This window comes from Abramis brama (assembly GCF_963993115.1).
Source record: "Abramis brama genome assembly, chromosome: 1".
Lineage (NCBI taxonomy): Eukaryota > Metazoa > Chordata > Actinopteri > Cypriniformes > Leuciscidae > Abramis > Abramis brama.
In genome coordinates, this window is record NC_139963.1 from 53,062,864 (window position 1) to 53,084,963 (window position 22,100).

Genomic DNA, 22,100 nt, shown 5'->3' on the forward strand with positions numbered 1-22,100 from the left:
AGTCAAGGACCTTTTGTAGACTACTAAAAAATAGTGAGAAGAATATTGTGCAAGAATCTTCCACTGGAAAATAACAGGAAGTCGATGATGTAACTGCAACAGGGAGGAGGAGAACAAAAATGAAGCTCAAGCTGAACAACTAGATGTGTTTCATGCAGATATGATGGCATTATAAACCATTGCAAACCATCACATCTGTGAAGTGTTTTCATGGACTTGTGATCGGTCAGATCCAGTGAAGGTGGCGACGGCTCCAGCAGCTTCTGGTAAGAGACACCATCTGTTACACTGTGTGTACATTAGGGATAGTTTAGATGGGGGGAGGGAGTTCATATTTATTGACTTTTTGCTCTAAATAAAAGTTTAGGAAATGCCTCTGCTGATACATGAACTTACTTTAGTGGGAGAGATTCACATTATAGTTCTGTTTAAGTGTGTGTGTGGTGGGAAAGGGAGATCAAGTGGTTTCTGCAGTATTTGTAGTGTACAGCAAAATAGTTTTATAATAAAAAGTTTGATTATAAAACTATTTTGCTGTACACTATAAAATACTGCAGAAACTGCTTGATCTCACTCGTACAAGGCCAAAAACCAACAGAAAACTGTTCGTAGCAACATGATCATTGATGCCCCACGAGGTGAGATCTTGCATGGTGCCCCAGATCGAGGGAGATTGTAAGGTTCTATCTGCGTTCTGAGCAGTTTTGAGATATTGAGTTTAAAAGTTTTTGCATTACATATAGGAAAATTTAAATGGGGAACAAGTTTCTTTCAAACATGAAAATGACAGGGACCCTAAATGTATTCTAAATATACAATATCAAAATCCTCTCAAATTTGTAAATGGGGATTTTTGGAATGGGTCAAATGCAGATAGAACCTTCTAATTCTAAAAAAAAAAAAACTTTTCGCTTTGAATTATAAGGTTCTATCTGGCAAAACATTATTTGAACATTAAATATAAAATTAATGTTGTAACAATGTCTCAACATGTGTTAGAAAGTAAAATTTTATGCTTTCTATGACATTTATTTCATATTTTTAGCACTTCCATGCATTTAGGACATTTCAAATTAAGCAAGGTAGGTCTAAGTATTTTGTCCAGTGCAGATGTTAATTTTTGGTACCAATTTGGTGGGTAATTAAACACATTATTGCAGAAATTGTTACTTTAATCTTTCTTTTGTTTAGACAGAAAGCAGCTACTGTAATACATCTGAGCAGGACTTTATAGTAAAAATGGCTTCAAGTAAAATGGCTTTCTCTCTAGACATCAGTATGGCTGAAATAACATGCTAACGTTTATTGTTGTAATTAAGACCCCATCAATTAAATTGTTGACTATTTGACATTTAAGGCTGGTAGCACTTTAGAATACTGTTCCTTCATTAATGAATAATTGCACAGGAACAAACGAGTAACGCATTATTAACATTCTAGTAACTACTATTAACTAACAAGAAACTGATTAACAAATTAGTAAGTAATAGCACACAGATGAATGTAGTACCGTATTTTCCGCACTATAAGGCGCACCGGATTATAAGGCGCACCTTCAATGAATGGCCTATTTTATAACTTTTTCATATATAGGGCGCACCGGATTATAAGGCGCATAGAATATAAGGCGCATACTGCAGTCAAACGTTTGACTGGGTTTGCGTTATGCAGTGGTCACCAACCTTTTCAAGCCTAAGATCACATCCAAAGTCCAAATGTAAACCAAGATCTACCACTTGCAAAAAAATATGAAAAAACAAGTGGCTGAGCTGTAAAACCTTGTTTATACTCGACGCGTCCGCATGAGCGCGTAGGTAATAAAAAAACTAATATCCGTCTGGTCGGGCAGATTCGGCTCAAAGTCATACATCTCCGGACGCGGAGGCGCGCGCGCGGCAAAAATGACGTCATTGTAACAGCGCGCGCGCCTCCGCATCCGAAGATGCATGACTTTGAGCATTATCTGCCCGAGCAGACGGATATTAGTAGTATATCTCATCACACCGGCACCCAGTTTGCGCGTCTAAATCAGTTGTATGGTCTGGTGTTCAGTCTAAAACAAAACAGTTGCGTCTAGTATAAATGCCTCGTCTGTATGGGGAGTTGCGCGCGCAGTCAGCGGAGGCTCGCGCTCCGTTGCCAGGCGAAAGTATAAACAAGGTTTAAGTCAGCGGTTGTTTTATCCATATATAAGGCGCTCCGGATTATAAGGCGCACTGTCGTTTTTTGAAAAAATTGAAGGCTTTTAAGTGCGCCTTATAGTGCGGAAAATACGGTAGTTCATTATTAGCTAATCAATAACTACTATTTTTTTCATACCTCCCAGAGAACTACTATCTACAGGTTCATAATTAACATGAATAATACATAATATATTATAAAAGGTAATGGTAACCCACTAGTAATGACTCAAGTATTACTACATCATTTTAAAGGAACTACTAATTATATGGATCAGTATTCTAAAGTGAAAAACATGATAAATACCTAATATTGACTGAAGTCATTGTAAGCTTTTGAGATTTTTGTAAGCTTTTGAATATCAATTCCTTCCAATGGATTTGGTAACACTTTAGTCATTACTAGTGTGTTCCCATGATCTTCACTTTAGAATACTGACCCAAATAATTAGTAGTTCCTTTAGAAAGATGTAGTAACACTTGATTCATTACTATCAAAAACCTTACAAAAGCCTTTAAGCTTACAATGACTTCAGTCAATATTAGGTTGTTATCATGTTTTTCACTTTAGAATACTGATCCAAATAATTAGTAGTTCCTTTAGAAGGATGTAGTAACACTTGATTAATTACTAATGAGTTACCATTACCTTAGTATATATTATGCATTATTATTATTAATTATGAACCTGTATATAGTAGTTCGTAGTAGTCTTCAGTGAGATATGAAAAATAGTAGTTACTGATTAGCTAATAGTGAACTACCACATTCGACTGAACGCTATGACTTACTAATTTGTTAATCAGAGTTTTTTGTTAGTTACTACAATGTTAATAGTGCATTACTCATTTGTTCCTGTAGTACTAATTATTCATTAATGAAGGAACAGTATTATAAAGTGTTACCTTAAGGCTTAATATTGTAAAAAAAATTAAGACATTTTAAGACTTTAAAAACTGCAATAAAACAGACATGCTTCAGCAAATTAATTCATAAAGTTTAATAATCATTGAAAAATGATTCACTGACTATAATCACAAAAAATGTCAGACTAATTTTTTAAAACACCGAACTATAATACTCTCTGTGACTCATTTTTTAAAACACAGACTTGTACTCTCTATATGACTCATTTTTTTTAAACACAGACTTATAATACTCTCTGTCTGCTAGTGGCATGAATTTAAACATGGACTTAAAGTCACTCATCTTCGCCTCTGAGATGATGCTCTGTTTGGAGAGTACCCTTGGTTTGGGTAAGATGGATGTAGGTGCCAGGCTTCTCGTGTGTTTGCTTGGTCCTCTTATGTCTACTTTAACTCTTGACTCTGCATGTGATTTTGTGTAACGAAGAGTATATGGACACTGATCAAGCACAAGCTGACACTGCAGAAAATGGAAACTGTTTGTACTGAAACAGCCTGAAAGTCATAGAAATCTGTACTCTTCATCTGTATTATTTCATATGGGTTGTTCCTGTTCACCTTCATTAAAATGCGCAAGAAAGACAGTGGTGAATAGAATTCAGACACTGCCATTGCTTTTTCAATATGGCTGTGCATATTGTCTACCTCCTGCACTGCGGAGTGGCCTGGGTCCGTGTGCTTTTTGATAATTTCATTTCCTGTTTGGAATGGAATAACGAGAAATGAAAACAAGCTCGTATATTCGTTTTTTAATTTAGTTTAAAAACTCGTTTTTTATTTAGTTTAAAAAACGAAAAATTCGATTTTGACTCGATTTTTCATTTTTCGTTTGTGGTTTACAAATAGGTTTATGGGTTCGATATTTCATTTGCACACATGGGCGGCGCTGAAACGCCCCTTTCATCTGATTGGTCAAAACGCTCCGCCTTCAGTAAACTACGAGCTTTTCTTTCTGTCAGGCAGAGTCAGTACGACAAATCACGCACTACAATAAAATAATGTCTGAAACCACCACTCACTTGTAACTACGCACAATATTTGAAGCAGAATATGTTGCTGGTCACGTAATTCGTGCTGCTGCTACTTGCAAGCGACCCCATTAATGTGAGCCACAGTATAGCCTAATATACTATAAGCCATTGATAAATACAGTGCAAATAGTTCCGTCTCTTTGGATAAAAGGGAAGTGGAAATAAAAATCAATAATTGATACCATTGATAAATACAGTGCAAATAGTTCCGTCTCTTTGGATAAAAGGGAAGTGGAAATAAAAATCAATAATAGGCTGAATGGTAGGCTACCATGATATGTCCGTAGCATGTTTGTAGATGACCTGCCCATAACTGTTACATTAGATTCAGCTAAGGGGTTTGTACAGTATAAAAATGATGTCTAAAGTTCCCATAAAACATAAAACCCCAACAACCCAATGGGAATTGCTGTGTAAAACATCTGTTCATAATCTGTGATTACACAATTCCAATACGAATAGCACTGGGAGGTGTCTGGAATAACTGCAATGATCAATCTGCATTTTTAAACCAGCTAATTTTAGGCTCATATTCAGAATGTCCTTCTCGTATAACGCCAATGACCGCACAAATGGGTTTCCTTTGTGAAATATAGTAGCAGACCACCTTTTTTAAATAACAGTTTAAAAAAGATGGTCTGTTATAGTCAGACAGACAGATAGATATATAGATATAGTGAAAGATTTGGGAAAGTCAGTCTGACCAGTTACTAGTTATAAAAAGATAAAAAAGATATAAGCGAGTCAGACCAGTCTGAAGGTCTGAGCTGAGTTTGGTGATGCATTTAAGTTCTAGGAGAAGTCAATTTCTCATAATAATAATAGGCTACATAATAATAATGTTTAAATATATGCTGGCTTTTTCAAGCCAACATAATAAAAAAAAAATCAGAGAAACTCGACCAATTCAGTTAAATTTTATTAGTTAATAAAAACGGTATCCCGTGCTCTTCAACCAACATAACTTTAATTAATCCCAAACCTGGTAATTTTGTCAGTAATGTATGTTTACTTCTAGCTTCTCTCTTCTCTGTCTCTTTCTTTTTATGTGAACTGAGGCTACACATGCATACATTCATAAATATAATCTTTATTTCTATTCAGTTTTCAAAATTATTCATTTCTTGTTAGTCCATTCCAAACAGGAAATGAAACGCGTTCTAATATTTTCATTAGTGCACTTGCAACATCATTTCCTCCCCTACCTGACATTGCCTCTGTCCACAAAGCACAGTAGCCTTTTTTAGTCTGCGAACAGTGAGCAGTAAGATTATACAAGTTAAGTTTCCGCTTGTAGAAAGAAAGAGCTAATTTTGGCACGTGGACATGAAATAACATTCTGTAGGTCCAAACAGACTGTTTGAGTATCTTTTTCCTCTCTGTCTTTTTGGCGCTCTTGGCGCATTGCCGTCTTGTCAGCTATATGCTTTGTTTGATGGTATTCATCACTTTGGCCTATGTTTTGCTTTACGTCAGTCTCATATGCTTCACACTGATCATTTTTACGGGCGTGAAAGCTAAGGTTGAACTCTGTGTTGAATATGAATCGGTAATAAGATTCTTTCACAGGTGTATTTCCATTCTCGTTGCATTTAAGTCTGTAGAGATCATACATCCTTGAAACATTGAGTACCGGTTCAAGGTACTGTCTTTCTGTGCTGGCACGACAGTAATGTGACTCAACAACAGGAATCACATTATGAAATACATTTTTTTTCTCCAAAACACGTTGGCCACAATTATTGGCACCCCTAGAATTTTTTACGAGTAAAATATCTCTGAAGTATATTCCCATTAATATTTACCTTTATTAGCACACCAGGGATACTAAGAACATGAAATTGTCATGTCACAGCCACATGACTGTGATTCACAGGAGTTTAAATATGAGGGAACACAAAGGCCAAATTCCCTTAATCATTCATCACAATGAGTAAAAACCAAAGAATATAGTTCTGATGTGCATTAAAAGATTGTTGACCATCACAAAATAGAGAGTGGCTGTAAGAAAATAGCTAAAGAATTGAAAATCCCCATTTTGACCATCAGGGCAATAATTAAGAAGTTCCAATCAACTAAAGATGTTACGAATCTGCCAGGAAGACGATGCGTGTCTATATAGTCTTAATGGATGGTGAGGATGAAAGTTTAAGTGGCCAAAGAGTCTTTAATAATCACAGATGGAGAATTGCAGAGATTAGTTGAGTATTGGGGGTCAGAAAGCCTAAAAAAAAATTTCATGTTGTTTGGGAGGGTTTCAAGTAAAATGCTCCTCCAAAAACAAACTCCAGCATATTCAGTTGTCAGACACGACTGGAACTTCAAACAACACAGGGTTCTGTGGTCAGATGAAACTAAAAAAAGAGCTTTTTGGCAGCAAACACGCTAGATGGGTTTGGTGAACACAGGGATAAAAAGTACCCCATGTGTACAATTTAATATACCATTGGATCTTTAATGTTGTGGGCATATCTTTCTGCTGGAGGTCCTGGACTTCTTGTTCAGATACATGGCATAGTGGATTCTATCAAATATCAACAGATAAAAAAAATTTAAACCTGACGCCTTCTGCTAGAAACCTTATAATGGGCCGTGGTTGGATCTTCCATCAGGACAACGATCCAAAACAAACCATCAAAATCAACACAAAAATCTGTTACGGTGCACAAAATGAAGCTTCTGCCATGAGCGTCCCAGTTCTCTGACCTGATGAGTGGAGTGACCTGAAGAGAAGAAGCACAAACATGGATCTGGGAATCTGGGAATGCAGGAATTGTCTCTGATCTCTTGTCAGGTTTTCTCCAAACTCATCAGGCATTATAGGAGAAAACTCAGAGCTGTTATCTTGTCAAAAGGAGATTGCAAAAAGTATTTAATAAAAGGGTATGAATAATCGTGGCCAACGTGTTTTGGAGAAAAACAGTTATTTCATTATGTGATGGCCAGTTATTTCATGGCCTCCTAATAATCCCCTTACACTGAATTGAATTGGCTCTATCACTCTCTCTCCACCCCACCCCACCCCACCCCAGCCACAGTACAACGACGCCAGTGAGCTCACTACACACCAGCTACAGGTGGGGAGGAGAGAGAGTGATAGAGCCAATTCAATTCAGTGTAAGGGGATTATTAGGAGGCCATGATTAGTAAGGGCCAATGGGTGGAATGTGGCCAGGACACCGGGGTTACACCCCTACTCTTTTACGAGAAATGCCATGGGATGATTTTTTTTGCACGATTTCCCCTTGCATCTGATTTTGGCATGCTAGTCGTCTGATTTTTCTTCATGTGTGTATTTATACACAGGTTTCTGGCTGATGGCAAGTGTGCCCAGATAAAACTGCTTACAGATTCTCACCTTTTCACCCACTAAGTTTAGATAGTACTTAAATGAGTAGGTACGCTTTCTGTGTGGTTCATCACAGGTTTGTCTTTCTTTTTCTGTGCAGTCTGTAGTCATGGTTATAAGGTCATATTTCCTGTTTTGACTCAACTGGTAGAACTGTGTAAAGCATTTCTCCCTTTCAGCTGTGGTTACTTTCTTTGCACATTTGTATTTACATGACATACTGCAGTTCTTCAAGTTCTCACTTGTTTGGCAGAAGCCTTTTTATTTGCAGAGTTGACATGTTCCTTGCCCTCCTGATAAAGTTTATTGCTGGTACATGCTTTCCATGTTGAAGGATTCTCCTGTTTCTTCTTTTCTGAGTAGCCCCCAGCATTTTAATTTGTAAACTGGTAGGTGCAGTCACTGGCTCGGTCACTGGCTCCACTGGTTTGTCTGGTAGGACCCTAGGCCCTGCTGCATCTACCTTGTCACCTGCCTGGAGAAAAAAATACATTTAAAAAATACATATTTAAACAGAATATTTAAATACACAATGTAAAAAATAGGCATACAATACATTCAGAAAAGTTTCTTATTATTAGCTCACTACCTCTGTAGCTCAAAACTAACCAATTCTGACTGATTCTTACCTTTCCTCTCTCTGTTGTTCTCTGTCTTGGTATTACTGGACTGCTTGTTTCTCCGTCTGTCTCTAAAAGTTGATTTTACATTGCTCCTTTACAACATTGCTCCTTCCCTCTTCTGCCTCAGTTTCTCTCCCATTCTCTGATGATGCTTTTTTCATATTTTCTTTGCCTGGTGCTCTCTTTCTCGTTCTCCTACTGTTGTTTTTAGTATTACTTTTCCCCCTCCTGGATATGACAGGTTCATTACAAAAATAGACAAAAAAAAAATATATATATATATTTTTAGCATGGTATACCATTGAGTAGCTACAGGCTACAATCATTCTGAAATAATTTTAATACTGAGGTAACTGCTTTAACAATCTTTCACATGTTCACATAACGATCATAACTTACTGTAACCACACTATTTTGAGTAGGATAGGTTCGTTTGTTTTTTCTGTATTTTAGATCTTAGATATCTTAGATATTGTGTGTCTGCGATCTTTCCTGTCGTCAAGGAAAAAGCCGGCGACAGGACATACAGAGTTGATCCTGATTGGTCCTCTTCTGTGCATTCGAAGTGCTGATTGGCTCATGCAGACAGAACCTTATAGAGCCAAGTTAGAGTTTGACTTTGTAGCTAGAACCTTTTTGTTTTTTCAATAAAAAGTCCCAAAATGTACATAACTTAAAAAAAACATCACATAATGTAAATAAGTTGTCACAGAATAAGAATATGTGAATAACTGAATTTTGACAAAAATGTCAGATAGAACCTTATAATTCCAAGGGGGTGAGTTGTTGCCTTCTCACCAAGCTGCTTGCCTATTGTCCTGTAGCCAATCCCAGCCTTGTGCAGGTCTACAATTGTATCCCTGATGTCCTTACACAGCTCTCTGGTCTTGGCCATTGTGGAGAGGTTGGAGTCTGTTTGATTGAATGTGTGGACAGGTGTCTTTTACACAGGTAACGAGTTCAAACAGGTGCAGTTAATACAGGTAATGAGTGGAGAACAGGAGGGCTTCTTAAAGAAAAACTAACAGGTCTGTGAGAGCCGGAATTCTTACTGGTTGGTAGGTGATCAAATACGTATGTCATGCAATAAAATGCAAATTAATTATAATTAGTTTGCAATTAAATGCAAACAAATTAATTTTACAAACAAATAAAAAATCATACAATGTGATTTTCTGAATTTTTGTTTTAGAATCCGTCACTCACAGTTGAAGTGTACTTATGATAAAAATTACAGACCTCTACGTGCTTTGTAATAGGAAAACCTGCAAAACCGCCAGTGTATCAAATACTTGTAGGCCTACTCCCCACTATAACTGGCTTTCTTGAACACCTTCAAGATGCTTTCATACAGGCTTTGTCAATATGTTCATGTGACTGTGAGGTTATCATTAGCTCATGCGGGTCATCGGTAAGTGTCTGATCATGTTTATTGAGTGTTGTGCACCAATCAGGCTCCTTCTCTCACAGGTAAAAGACAGAACAGGGAAACTAACTGTAGGAGGAGCATTTGAAGTGAGAGTAAATCTAACGATTCAGCTGCTGTTCTCTCGGCTTTTCTTTTGAGTAAATCCTCGACATCCTTCATTTAAAGAGAGACACTAAAGATCAACCTTCCACACCTACAGGTAAGAAATCTCTCCACACAGTTGCTGCCAAGCCGGTTTTATTTTTAAACTATATATATATATATATATATATATATATATATATATACAGTGAGGAAAATAAGTATTTGAACACCCTGCTATTTTGCAAGTTCTCCCACTTGGAGATCATGGAGGGGTCTGAAATTGTCATCGTAGGTGCATGTCCACTGTGAGAGACATAATCTAAAAAAAAAAATCCAGAAATCACAATGTATGATTTTTTAACTATTTATTTGTATGATACAGCTGCAAATAAGTATTTGAACACCTGAGAAAATCAATGTTAATATTTGGTACAGTAGCCTTTGTTTGCAATTACAGAGGTCAAACGTTTCCTGTAGTTTTTCACCAGGTTTGCACACACTGCAGGAGGGATTTTGGCCCACTCCTCCACACAGATCTTCTCTAGATCAGTCAGGTTTCTGGGCTGTCGCTGAGAAACACGGAGTTTGAGCTCCCTCCAAAGATTCTCTATTGGGTTTAGGTCTGGAGACTGGCTAGGCCACGCCAGAACCTTGATATGCTTCTTACAGAGCCACTCCTTGGTTATCCTGGCTGTGTGCTTCGGGTCATTGTCATGTTGGAAGACCCAGCCTCGACCCATCTTCAATGCTCTAACTGAGGGAAGGAGGTTGTTCCCCAAAATCTCGCAATACATGGCCCCGGTCATCCTCTCCTTAATACAGTGCAGTCGCCCTGTCCAATGTGCAGAAAAACACCCCCAAAGCATGATGCTACCACCCCCATGCTTCACAGTAGGGATGGTACTCATCATTCTTCTTCCTCCAAACACGTTTAGTGGAATTATGACCAAAAAGTTCTATGTTCTTCGACCACAGAGTCAAGTTCTTCGACCACATGACTTTCTCCCATGACTCTTCTGGATCATCCAAATGGTCATTGGCAAACTTAAGACGGGCCTTGACATGTGCTGGTTTAAGCAGGGGAACCTTCCGTGCCATGCATGATTTCAAACCATGACGTCTTAGTGTATTACCGAGAGTAACCTTGGAAACGGTGGTCCCAGCTCTTTTCAGGTCATTGACCAGCTCCTCCCGTGTAGTTTTGGGCTGATTTCTCACCTTTCTTAGGATCATTGAGACCCCACGAGGTGAGATCTTGCATGGAGCCCCAGTCCGAGGGAGATTGACAGTCATGGCTAGCTTCTTCCATTTTCTAATGATTGCTCCAACAGTGGACCTTTTTTCACCAAGCTGCTTGGCAATTTCCCCGTAGCCCTTTCCAGCCCTGTGGAGGTGTACAATTTTGTCTCTAGTGTCTTTGGACAGCTCTTTGGTCTTGGCCATGTTAGTAGTTGGATTCTTACTGATTGTATGGGGTGGACAGGTGTCTTTATGCAGCTAACGACCTCAAACAGGTGCATCTAATTTAGGATAATAAATGGAGTGGAGGTGGACATTTTAAAGGCAGACTAACAGGTCTTTGAGGGTCAGAATTCTAGCTGATAGACAGGTGTTCAAATACTTATTTGCAGCTGTATCATACAAATAAATAGTTAAAAAATCATATATTGTGATTTATGGATTTTTTTTTTTAGATTATGTCTCTCACAGTGGACATGCACCTACGATGACAATTTCAGACCCCTCCATGATTTCCAAGTGGGAGAACTTGCAAAATAGCAGGGTGTTCAAATACTTATTTTCCTCACTGTATATATATATATATATACCTGTATAAAGTAATAATTCCTGTGGTAGTGCCTTTAAATTTAATCACTGTACTCTGAAAAAAAGTGAAAATCATTCATTTTTATAATGGGCTAATTGAAAACCAAGCTTTCGATTTTAAACCTGTTTCCATTAGTTTAATAGCCTAAAAATCAAACTTTATTTTGCAGCCAGTGTCGTCTAGCAACTTTGTTGGCTTGCGAGCTGGAAAAAACAAACTCTAGTCTGGCCAATCACATCATGTATAGAGTCGGCGGGCGGGCTTAACATAATGATGACAGAGTTGCGATTTTTCCGTGTGAATTTCCGCAGTATTTACAATGTTGGTGTGCAGAACACATGCAGCTTTACTGACTGCAAAATACACAGCAATGACCTTAAACATTTGCACAAGAGAAAAGCAATACGTCCTTGGACGTAACACATAAAATTTCCGTTTTTTTATCGGACTTCCATCACTACTCTATCCTGCGCATGCTATAAAATGTAATAAAAGCTGATAGTGATGATACAGAGAGATCAGAAATATCTGTATATCTTTTTTCTTTGGACAAAAAAAATCTCTGGCTGAAGTCAGCTGTAGTTCTTGTGTTTCTCTATTTTCTGTTCTTGTTGTTTCTCTTTCCTTCAGTGATTCTGCTTGTTAACAGCAGGTGTTCATCACTAATCTGCCCTACAAAGACAAAATACCTTAACTCGCTAGAGTGTGGAACTGAGAAAAATGACTTTAAAGATTTTTAGTTGTCCCGCCAAATTAATTATAGGTAGGACACTGGAAATCTGGCAATTAGATGTTTTAGTAATAAATTATATACTTAAAAAAATCTTGAGGTTAAACTTGACTTTTGACCAATATTTTTAGAGTTACTGTACTCTGCCTTTGTATTGTCAGCAAAAAGTGAGAAGTCATGCCAAGGCAAAAGGCAGCAACTTCCACATTATCAATATTTGTTTGCTGATCACCATTAACAAAATCATTATAGTGTTGGAAACTTATTCCGTCATCGAAGCAGAACCAGTAGACGTTTTGGGATATCTTTCAAGCAGAAGTTTTCCTTTATTGAGGACTTCGCTGTGATGCTGTAGACTTCCAAATTTCATCTAAAACTAATACAATATGCATTGTAGTTATATACATTCCAAGGGGGAGGGATTACATAGAGGTGGAGACTCTGAACAAAGCATGCAAATGAAGTAGGAACACACCCTACTCTGAGAGTGCTACCAGTCCCAATTGAATCAGCGTAACTATTCAAATTCTGATACTGGCCAGGAACTCCAGTTCCAAGAGCCATCCCAGAGCCATTAAAGACAAAAGGTGAAAGTCTCCCCCACAGCTAATCCAATCAACCTAACGATTCAACGTCTGGGCAAGGGGCTCCGAAAGCCATTTGGGCTCTGAAAGCCATTTGCAGAACGAAAGGTGAGAGTCAAGTCAAGTCAAGTATATTTGTATAGTGCTTTTCACAATACAAATTGTATCAAAGCAGCTTCACAGTATTAAATTAAAATAATACAACAAGGTTTCTTTCTAGTGGAATTTATTAATTGATTAAATTAAATTAAATATCCCCAAAATATCCCCAACTGAGCAAGCCAAAGGCATCAGTGGCAAGGAACCGAAAAACTTCATCAGGTGACCCAATGGAGAAAAAAAAAAAACCTTGAGAGAACCCAGGCTCAGTCGGGGACCAGTTCTCCTCTGGCATTTATGAACAAGAGACCGGATTTAACTGTAAGATTAAAAATATTATATGAATGCCTGGCTGAAGAGATGTGTCTTTAATCTAGTTTTAAACTGGGAGAGCGAGTCTGAGCAACGAACAGTGTCAGGAAGGCTATTCCAGAGTTTTGGAGCTAAATGTGAAAATGCTCTCCCTCCTTTGGTGGATCTGGATATCCTAGGTATGACCAAAAACCTTGAATTTAGTGACGTTAAAGAGTGCGATGGATTATAGGGCGATAGAAGATCTGTTAAATAGACTGGAGCTAAGCCGTTTAGGGCTTTATAAGTCAGTAGCAATACCTTTTAAATAATACAGGACTTTATAGGTAACCAATAGCCTGGTTAAAACCAGACCATTCTCAGTAGTAACTGAGTTATAGTTTGGCAAAGCTCCTTTAATAACTCATTTCCAAAGGGGATCCCCAACGGACGTCGCTCAAATGCCTCTGGGCGCAATTTGATAAACCTAAAACTCCTAAAACCAATCAGAGATCGTCATGTGTAAAGCCATATGCTGCATCCCAATTCGCGCCTATGTTACACTAAGCCATATGTACTCTTTTTGTGAAGAAAATGTATTTACTTTTGAATGTGTAGCAAAAAAGTAGGCAACTTTGGGACATTCTACTTCGTCATCTTTATCGGATGGATCTGTCGCGTGCATCCTGCCCTGTCAATCATCTTGTCAAAGTTAAAATCCTCTATTAAATCTAATTTAATTTCCTACCGTTTCGGAGAGAAATGTATTAGCACGTTCATCTGCCAGTGGGTCTTTCATGGAGACTGTCCTCATGTGTTTGCAATTTGAATATAATAATGCATTTAAAAGTTGGTGCGCTCGCTTCACCAACGGACGTCGGAGTGGACGTCGCTCAAATGCCTCTGGGCGCAATTCGATAGGCTAGACCTACAACCAATCAGAGCTATCGTCATGTGTAAAGCCCGCCTCAACGTTTCTGATTGGTGCCTTGATTTCTCGGCATGGGGAAATGGACTTGAATGAGCTCTTTGCCAGACTACTTGCAAAGCAAATCTAAATTTGCCGGAAGTTGTCTGGGTTTTCCCAGGCTAGGTAACCAATGTAGTGTATTATTTAGAATTCTTAGAATTTTTTATGATACTTTGCATTAATTATATAATTTTTGTGAGCTATTTTTTTCCATTAGAATTAATATATATATTTTTATTTTATTTATTTTATTTTATTTTTCAATAAATGCAATATTTCACATCAAAATAGAGCGCAGGCCTAAAAAAAAATAAAAAAAAATTCAAGTGAGAAGAGCGCCATCTGGTGGCTTCAAAATGTATAAATATGTGTCATGTCCTATAACCGCCTATAGGCGGCCTATAGCTTTTTTTATTTATTTATTTTATTTATTCCCATTCGGAAAGAAAAAAAAAATATTTCTAAGCAACCACTGAACGGAACAACACAAATTATATATCATTTTAAAGCTTAGGATCTCAGCTTTTATATTTATTAACTCCTAACGAGTGCTGAGTAATCCCTCTAAAACCGAGTGTACCACCAGCAGGCGCCACCTAGCTGCGAAAATATTCATTACCATATTTTTCAAAAATCGTGCCTTGATTAACACAAAGTTGACGTCATTTGAAAGCTTAGAGTCTGAACTTTACAGTGAACGTATCCACTTTGAAAAACTCTGAAGTATTGCTGAGTTATTTGCTGATAAATAGAATTTCTTTTTTTTCATAATCTATAAAATAATGTACTGCAATGTGTCAAAAACATCATACAGCTCATGAAACATTCTCAGATAATTGAAAATAACACTTATTTTTTACAGCATATTATTACAATTAAAATGAGCCCAAAATTAACATAATTTATTGCTTTTATGACAAGATATTCTTCATGGAGAAACAATTGCCCATGAGGGGGTGTCAAAGACTGTACAAAAAGGCTATCTCTTTTCCAAATGCTGTAACTTTTGATTCCTTTATCCAAATTTTTTTTTTTTTTTATCCAGATGCAGCTAACATGTAATTTATATTTTCAAAAGATTTAAAAAGAGTTCTTTCAAACGATACCTACCTTTTGACTCTCCTTGCTATAGTTTTGGAGTTATTATGATTATATAATTTTTATATAGTTTGGGGCAAAATTTGCTGTTTCAGTCTTACCAGTTAATTTCTGTGTGTGTGTGTTTGTGTGTGTGTGTGTGGGGGGGGGAGGGTGTCTTATTTGCACTCTTGATGTTCAAGAGTGTCACCCCTTCATTGCTGTACACTTTTTTTTCAGCACAGTGGCTGATCTGTAGCTTGTACCACCAAAAGTTTCTCTTGAGTTTTCCTATTTTTTCGTATTTCCCATTAATTTCCTATGTCGCCCGTTTTCGGGCGGGAGGAAGCTAAGTGTGACTATTTTTTTTACGACCCTTTAACATATCAGAATCATCTCCTTGATTTTTTTTGTGTGTTCATATAGGTAATACAACAAAAGTCACCAAGTTTCACCCCCATCAGATGAAGCAAAAAAATTAAACAATTCGAAACGTTCAAGTTTTCGATTGTTTTCAGACGAAGAAGCCCAGAGGGTTAAAGTTTCTTTTCATTTTCACATTCGCAATGAGGACAATTGTACTGTCTTGTGTAATGCAGGGTCATTTCTTATCATACAGCACAGACAAATGACGCAGCGCCTGCTGCCTGATAATAGGCTACCGAGCTGGGGACTATTTTCAGGCGCTGCGTCATATCATTACGCCTGCTGCACTCATGGTACGGCAGCAAAGTTTCTTGATTATTACGCAGGAATGAGAGTAGCCTATAGTTCCTAGCCATATCAGCCTAGAAAATTTACATTTTCCATCGGTCTTAGTACACGATGTAACTACAGAAGAGTCAAGTTTTAAATAGGAAAAATATCGAAACTCTTTGGTAATTTTTTTGAGAGAGATGCTAACGGTCTTGTCCGATTCAATGATCTATGCTAAGCTATGCTAAAAGTGGTACCGCCAGACCCGGATTTCGGCTGAATGGATTCGAAAACGGTAAAACTCAACTGTTTAACTCTGGGGGAGTTGTAAAATGAGCCTATTTCCAAAAAAAGTGGACTATCCCTTTAAGCATGAATTTGGTGGATTTTTACAGTGCATATATCAGTGAACATCACATGGATTTTGTATGTGTGAAACCCAGTTTTGTATGTGTGAAACCCAGTGTTTCTTGTCTGCGCTTCACAATAGCTCTACTGGATCATCTGAGGGATTCGACTGAATCAAGATGCTGCTGATCATTGAAGCTCTTCTCCTCATTTCAGCTGTTCTAGGACAGGTGAGCTTGTGTTTGAGTATGAATATTACAGACATGAATACTGATGACTGATCATTATGATTCCTGTCAATACAGGATCACAGAACTGCTGTTGGAGGACAGATATTTCCACTGGATATGGCAGAGAATTCAGTTGATGACAAATTTTACTGGTGTTCAAAGGAGATGGAACATAGAGTGCAGACAGAATTTCTGGAGAAGGAAATGTCTAACCCTGAATTTGCAGAAGTTTGGAAAAATGCTGAAAAGAATCACAAACCACCAGGAGATAATTTGTCAAAGAATCATTCAGTTGCCATTTATGTGTACTCTGACTCAGCTTTAAATCTATTTGAGAAATTCAATAGTGCTGTTCGTACTGATAAACAAAAATATAAAGACGGGACATATTCATGGTATTCACTTTACTTTTGGTTAACAGAAGCGATGCAGATTCTGAAGAAAACACAAACTAAATGCTACAATACTTACCGTGGTACTGGAGTTGAATTTGATAAGAACGTTAAGGGCAAAGAAGTTCGTTTTGGCCAGTTTGCTTCATCCTCTACTGATCGTAGAGTAGCACAAGGGTTTGGAACTAAATCATGTTTTGAAATCTACACTTGTTTAGGTGTTCATGTGACAAATTATTCAATGTATGCTAATGAGAAAGAGGTGCTGATTCCTCCATATGAGACATTTAAAATCAGTGATGTGAAGCAAAGAGCACAGCAGAAAGATCCCTGGTGTAAAACTGTGTACATTTTGAAAAGCTATAAAAAAAGAAGCTTCCTGAACTGTGCAGTAGTAAGCAATGGAAACCAAGTTGCTTTTTTAAACGTTTTATTCATTTTAATATTTTTTTGCTCTGTGGTTAGCTACTAATCAGATAAACACTGCATGTTTCTTGTTATTAAACATCAAATTAATTGTCATGTGTAAGGCCCGATATATTGGTCTAATTGCCGGTTCGCCAATACACAGGGAAGGTTATCACGTGTTCTTGTCCTCACTCATGCAAAGTATTGGTTGGTTAAATTTACAATACATTTAGATATGTATTCTCTCGTTAATTCATCTGACTCCATAAATGAAAAGGTTTTAATGATATCTGTGGATCATTAATTGTAAGTGAATGTTTGACTATTCCGTTTGACTCTTTAGTAAAATAATGTCAAAGTCAGTTAGAATAATCAAATGTAACAATTTATTATGTCAGGTAAATGTATCTTGCCAATTTCATAATCATTTCGAAGACAATCGATACAAAACATCAAATTCTCTGGAATAAAGAAAAGACTCACTCTCAGCCTCACGGGACTGATCTGAAATACAGAAAAGGACCCGAACTCCCTGCTGCACTTCCTTATATAAACAAACCTTTTACCTGGAAACATGTGCTAACAATAGAAATTTGCATTCAGAGGTACACTGTAGCACCTCTTGGGGGGGTGTAACCATTTGCTTGAGAGACCATCTTCCTTTGTGTGTCTGTTATCCATAAACTCTTAAAAACCTTATTACCTTTTACCTTCTGAAATGAGACATTTGTACCAGTCGCACTGTGCCATTTTAAATGATACCAAACATGAAAATACTCTGTTAATCATTTACATTAAACTATACATTTTCTTGGGTGAATTCAGGTGATCATCTGAGAGAGAGAGGCGGTGAGGGGAGAGGGAAAGAGATGTAGATTAGATGACTCGGAGGTGAGACTTTCGTCTCGATGGTGCACGAGAGCCAGTTCAAAGGGTAATCTCCAGAGAGGTCCTTTTTTCCTCTCAGGGTCTGGTCACCCCCGAAACAGACTGTCCGGCATTTTGTAATTTCTCAATTCTTACACATGCTTTATTGAATCAAATATTCATGCGCTGGTCAGCAGTGGGAAAAGTCAAAGCAGATTTAATATATTGGAAAACTAAGATCTGATTCTTTGCAAAATATGCAGATAATACAACTTTTAAAATAATTGTAATTATATTGTATCAACCAAATTCAAAACTTGTTTATAATATGGTAAATAAACTTGTAATTTGTAAGGGTTACAGTGATAACCTGAACAATGAGCACAAAACTCAAGATCAAGAAAGTATGTGAAGTTCATTGACCTTTGGGATTGTTGTGTCATGTGACATTTTAATGTGTACTTCCATTTTAAATTCCCAGGGAGAAGAGAAAGTTCAGCCCAAACTGACCGTTTGCTGTGAAGCTGTCTTGCCAAATGCTGATGCCATTTTATATGTGATGCAAATGCTTTGTGCTTAAGGGAAAACCCTGTGATTTCTGAAGGGTATAAATTGTGAGACCTAAAACTGTTCGAGGCCGATCCTCATGGTGAAGATACTCGTATTTTTCTAATGTTGATTTTTATTTGTATGTACTTTATTAAAACGAAACCATTGAAAGTGGTGATTCGTAAACTTCTCTATAACAAGTCTCAGAGTGATTTTCTAATGAAAACTATTATCTAAACCTGGACAAAAATCCCATCGAGCCTCAAGAGCACGAACATCCAGACTGAGTTTGGCAAAGACTCCACTTGGGAATTTCTAACCAGCGGACAGCGCTAAAAACCTGAAGGTAATTCCAAATCTTCTTGATTTGTATAGGTTATGGAGATGTGTGATGGAAATCTTAGTCATTTAGGGGGAATATAAATACATCTGGAAACACAGCAATCTGGTTTACAAGACTGACTGATGTCAAGTCAAGTCATCTTCATTTATATAGCGCTTTTAACAATGTAAATTGTTTTAAAGCAGCTTTACAGAGATAAATGTATAATTTAAGGTAACAGAGATTGTTTTGGCTTTATAGCGGTTCTTTAATAAAGTTATTTTCCAGCTAAAGTTAGTTTTGATTGATTCGCTTCCGTCGCAACGATCATTTGTTATTAAATTAGGGGCCTCTAAGACGACACCATTCTCTCTACACAAACTTTAAACGCGAACCTGTGATAAACGCTGATGGCGTTCACATGCGCATTAACCCTCTGAGGTCTGAGCTGTTTTCTGGGCCCTGGAGGTGTTCTGACATGCTCTGACATTTGTGGTTATTTCTGTTACTTGTGACATTTTCATGGCTAAAGTCTAATTACACTGTATTCAGCACAAACTCTGCTACGATAATATATCAGCAGCATGTATGTAAAAGTTTGTAGTTTTGAGATAATGACATTTATGCGTGGTTTGTGAAAATACAAAAAAAAATTCTCACTGAAATAAGGCCATGAAACCCATACTGATTATTTCTTCACAATACTTTTGAAAATTGTATCACGTAGCCTAGAATATTTGCTCTAAAACTATGTGAAAATCACCTTGACTGCTCATTCAGAGAAGACAATATATTGATTTAAAATTTTTACGACGTGTTTTGTGTGAGAAAGCTCTATGCGGAGGTCATTAATATGTATTGTTTTCACACCTGAGAAAGACAAAGACCCTCCCCTAATGGCCCTATTAGGAGCTATCAGGCCCTGTCATTCTGGGCAACCTTGCACAATAATGTAAATGAGGAGATTTAAAAAAGAATGGCTTTTAAATTGTTTGGATTTATTTACAACACAACATAGTCCAAAGATACACACAACAAATGCCAAAAAAGCACTTATTGAAAACAATGATCCAAAGACAGAGACCTTTGTGCCATTCCTAAAAACATTGTACATACCTTTCATTTCCAAGGTGTTTGATTTTCACTTTACCATGTTCATGTTCACTGAAGTCCTCAGTGGCATCTGGGCCATGAAAAAAAAAAGTGAACATACTGATATCAAGAGAAAGGCCTGCACGATTTTGGGAATACATTTTAGATTTTTCTGGTTAAAATTGCTTTTTAAAATTCACAGAATACACACACACACACACACAAATGTTTCCAACAATATATAATATAATGAACACCAGGTTTGTTGTGCCTTGTAGGCATAAGCTATGCGCAGTGCTGGATAAAATAACAATAACCTGTAGCAGTATAAATCTTCCAAAAGATTTCAGTAACAACTAAGCTAGAGAAAAATATATTGATCATGTTACTTCAAATGTTTCCATTCGTTATGATGATATGAAATGAGATAATAGTAAAAACATGAAGCCGTTTGCTTTTCAAACGCGATTGCGCTGCAAAATATGATACATTAAAACGCGATCGCACTGCAAAATATGATACATTCAAACGCGATCGCGCTGCAAAATATGATACATTAAAACGCGATCGCGCTGCAAAATATGATACATTCAAACGCGATCGCGCTGCAAAATATGATACATTCAAGCGCGATCGCGCTCAAATATAAAACATTATGGTTACCATATACATATCTACGTTTGAGCAGATATCCACAAACACAGTAACAGTAAACACGGGTCTAAATATTATAATATTCACCATATATCTAGCAACAGTTCAACTGCAATGTGAAATTTATGCAACAATAGCAAACTAATATGTAAGAATTTCTTACCTTACATCTTTCTTGTCTTCAAATCGCGTTCTTCTTCTTCTGATGTAAATCCAATGTAAGCTCAGGCGCGTCTAAAAGCAGAGACTTGTAAAGTGTTTTGGTGTTTTGTTTTTGAGGTAGGCCTAATGAGCGCAATCGCGTTCCATGTGGAGATTTGCATGTGAATATCTTTTGCGCGAGTGGGCGTGGTAAATTAAAAAAATAATGAGCAAGCGTTTGAGAAGCTGGACATCTTGTTGGTTTTATACAAATTACTTAAACAGAGAATATTTGTTTTCAGTTTGAATCCGATCATTTAAAAGTACACACTTAAATGTTTATAAAGGTATATGGCTCATAAATGTGTGACAAGTATTCGCTGAGTTTTGTTTCAGTTTATAGACGTGCTCAAGAAAAAAAAGTTCACCGCGACGGAGAGGCAGAACGCACACCCTGTTTATTTTCTTTATTTTACAAAAGCACAATGTTTTGATTTGATTGTAAGTGGACACATACAAAAGTAGAAATATCACAGACTCTTTTTTTTATATTTCTTTTTTATGTATGACCATAAATGACGGAGTAATTTAAGTTTATAGTGCTACAATGTGGAGAAAATCCAGCAAAACGCGCCCGCGCGTTTGTCGACCTCAGAGGGCTCTGCGCTCTCCACAACGACAAAGAAATTTTAGTAGCTAATGGATTTCCACCACCGAAAAACGCTTGCTGTAGCTGATTGGTTGGTTCTTGTCACATGACCTGTGGTGCGCTTGCAGCATTCTGAAAAGTTGAAATCTTTTCATCTCGGCTCGCTGCGCCTGGAAAAAATGAGTGCGTCGCTTCAATTATGAGCGTGCTTGTCGCGCGCTTACATTTGAAATAACGATCTCGAGTGCACAAAAGACACGATGTGTGAACGGCCCCTTGGCGAGCTACCTCCAATCAGGCCACGAGCTACTGGTAGCTCGCGAGCGACGTGTTGGAGACCCCTGCCTTATAGTCTAATATGAGAATTGTTGGTGATAAAATGTCTTTCTGCTTTCTTTAGAAACTATTATTGATTAAAGATTTGTATATTTATCCCATTGTCTGTGTGGACGGTGTGAGACGGACAAGCGTTAATGATCTGACCTCAGATCAGAGCTGCACTGCCAGAGAAACTCTTTAACCATGAATCTGAATCAAACTGATGTCAGTGT

At 37.4% G+C, this 22,100-nt stretch overlaps 1 protein-coding gene across 3 annotated transcripts; it reads left to right on the forward strand.

Annotated features, from left to right (window-relative positions):
• Positions 1–75: 75 nt before the first annotated feature.
• On the forward strand, positions 76–18,881 carry LOC311087900 (NAD(P)(+)--arginine ADP-ribosyltransferase 1-like). Of its 3 annotated transcripts, XM_084121402.1 has the most exons (4): positions 76–266; positions 9,580–9,737; positions 16,388–16,475; positions 16,551–18,881. In XM_084121402.1, exons 3-4 carry the CDS (start codon positions 16,425–16,427, stop codon positions 17,337–17,339), a joined length of 840 nt encoding a protein of 279 aa, XP_083977528.1. In that variant the 5' UTR covers positions 76–266; positions 9,580–9,737; positions 16,388–16,424; the 3' UTR covers positions 17,340–18,881. The 3 variants fall into 3 exon arrangements, with proteins under 3 accessions (XP_083977528.1, XP_083977529.1, XP_083977530.1); XM_084121403.1 differs by lacking the exon at positions 9,580–9,737; XM_084121404.1 differs by lacking the exons at positions 76–266; positions 9,580–9,737 and adding an exon at positions 11,589–16,192.
• Positions 18,882–22,100: the final 3,219 nt, after the last annotated feature.

Excerpts from the sequence above, each read along its gene's own strand:
- LOC311087900 (XM_084121402.1), top strand. The coding sequence starts at position 16,425 with ATGCTGCTGATCATTGAAGCTCTTCTCCTCATTTCAGCTGTTCTAGGA. Across the intron at positions 16,476-16,550 it reads TTTCAGCTGTTCTAGGACAG|GATCACAGAACTGCTGTTGG; the intron begins GTGAGCTTGTGT and ends CTGTCAATACAG.